General features: G+C 53.4%; 1 protein-coding gene across 1 annotated transcript in view; it reads right to left on the reverse strand.

The window, feature by feature from the left end:
* LOC104077249 (protein FAM208B-like) overlaps positions 1-483 on the reverse strand; it is a gene marked incomplete at both ends in the record, with an annotated part of 22,155 nt that overhangs the window by 1,409 nt on the left and 20,263 nt on the right. The window contains one exon of the mRNA XM_009578409.1: positions 218-464. Coding sequence (XP_009576704.1) covers positions 218-464 — 247 coding nt within the window. The remainder of the gene's footprint in view (positions 1-217; positions 465-483) is intronic.

Here is a 483-nt window from a genome sequence, read left to right on the forward strand (position 1 = left end):
GATAGCTCCAAATTAGTCGCCCACCAGAATCCCAAAGTCCTGCTTTGCAGAGAAGACACACCAGCTTTAACAAAGCAAAACTGGGCATCTGAGCATGGGGAAAAAGGCAATTATCATGCAAAGCAAAGCAAAAAAGAGCAAAGAAGGCCCCTTCCAAAACCATTCCAGACGTCCTGCAAGAGACGTCCCCTGCAGATGGCCTTCCAAACTGACTTACCCATGCAGGGCGCGGATGACGGTTTTCTCCAGGGCATCATTGGTGTATCTGCTGTCCAAATTGAACAGGTACTCTGCCTCCCAATGGCACGTCACCTTCACGGACTCGCCACAGATGTTCACTGTGTGGGACTTGGCAAAGTCTTCCTTCAGCCTCGGGGACAGCAGGCTGCTCCTGCGCCTCATTGTCACAGCCTCAAAGGGCCGTTGGTGGTGGGTGCTGTTCTGCTGGTGGCGGAAAGGCAGGACTTTCCCAACCAGGGGTCC

The sequence above is a fragment of the Fulmarus glacialis genome, unplaced genomic scaffold (assembly GCF_000690835.1).
Source record: "Fulmarus glacialis isolate BGI_N327 unplaced genomic scaffold, ASM69083v1 scaffold12390, whole genome shotgun sequence".
NCBI classification, from domain to species: Eukaryota; Metazoa; Chordata; class Aves; order Procellariiformes; family Procellariidae; genus Fulmarus; species Fulmarus glacialis.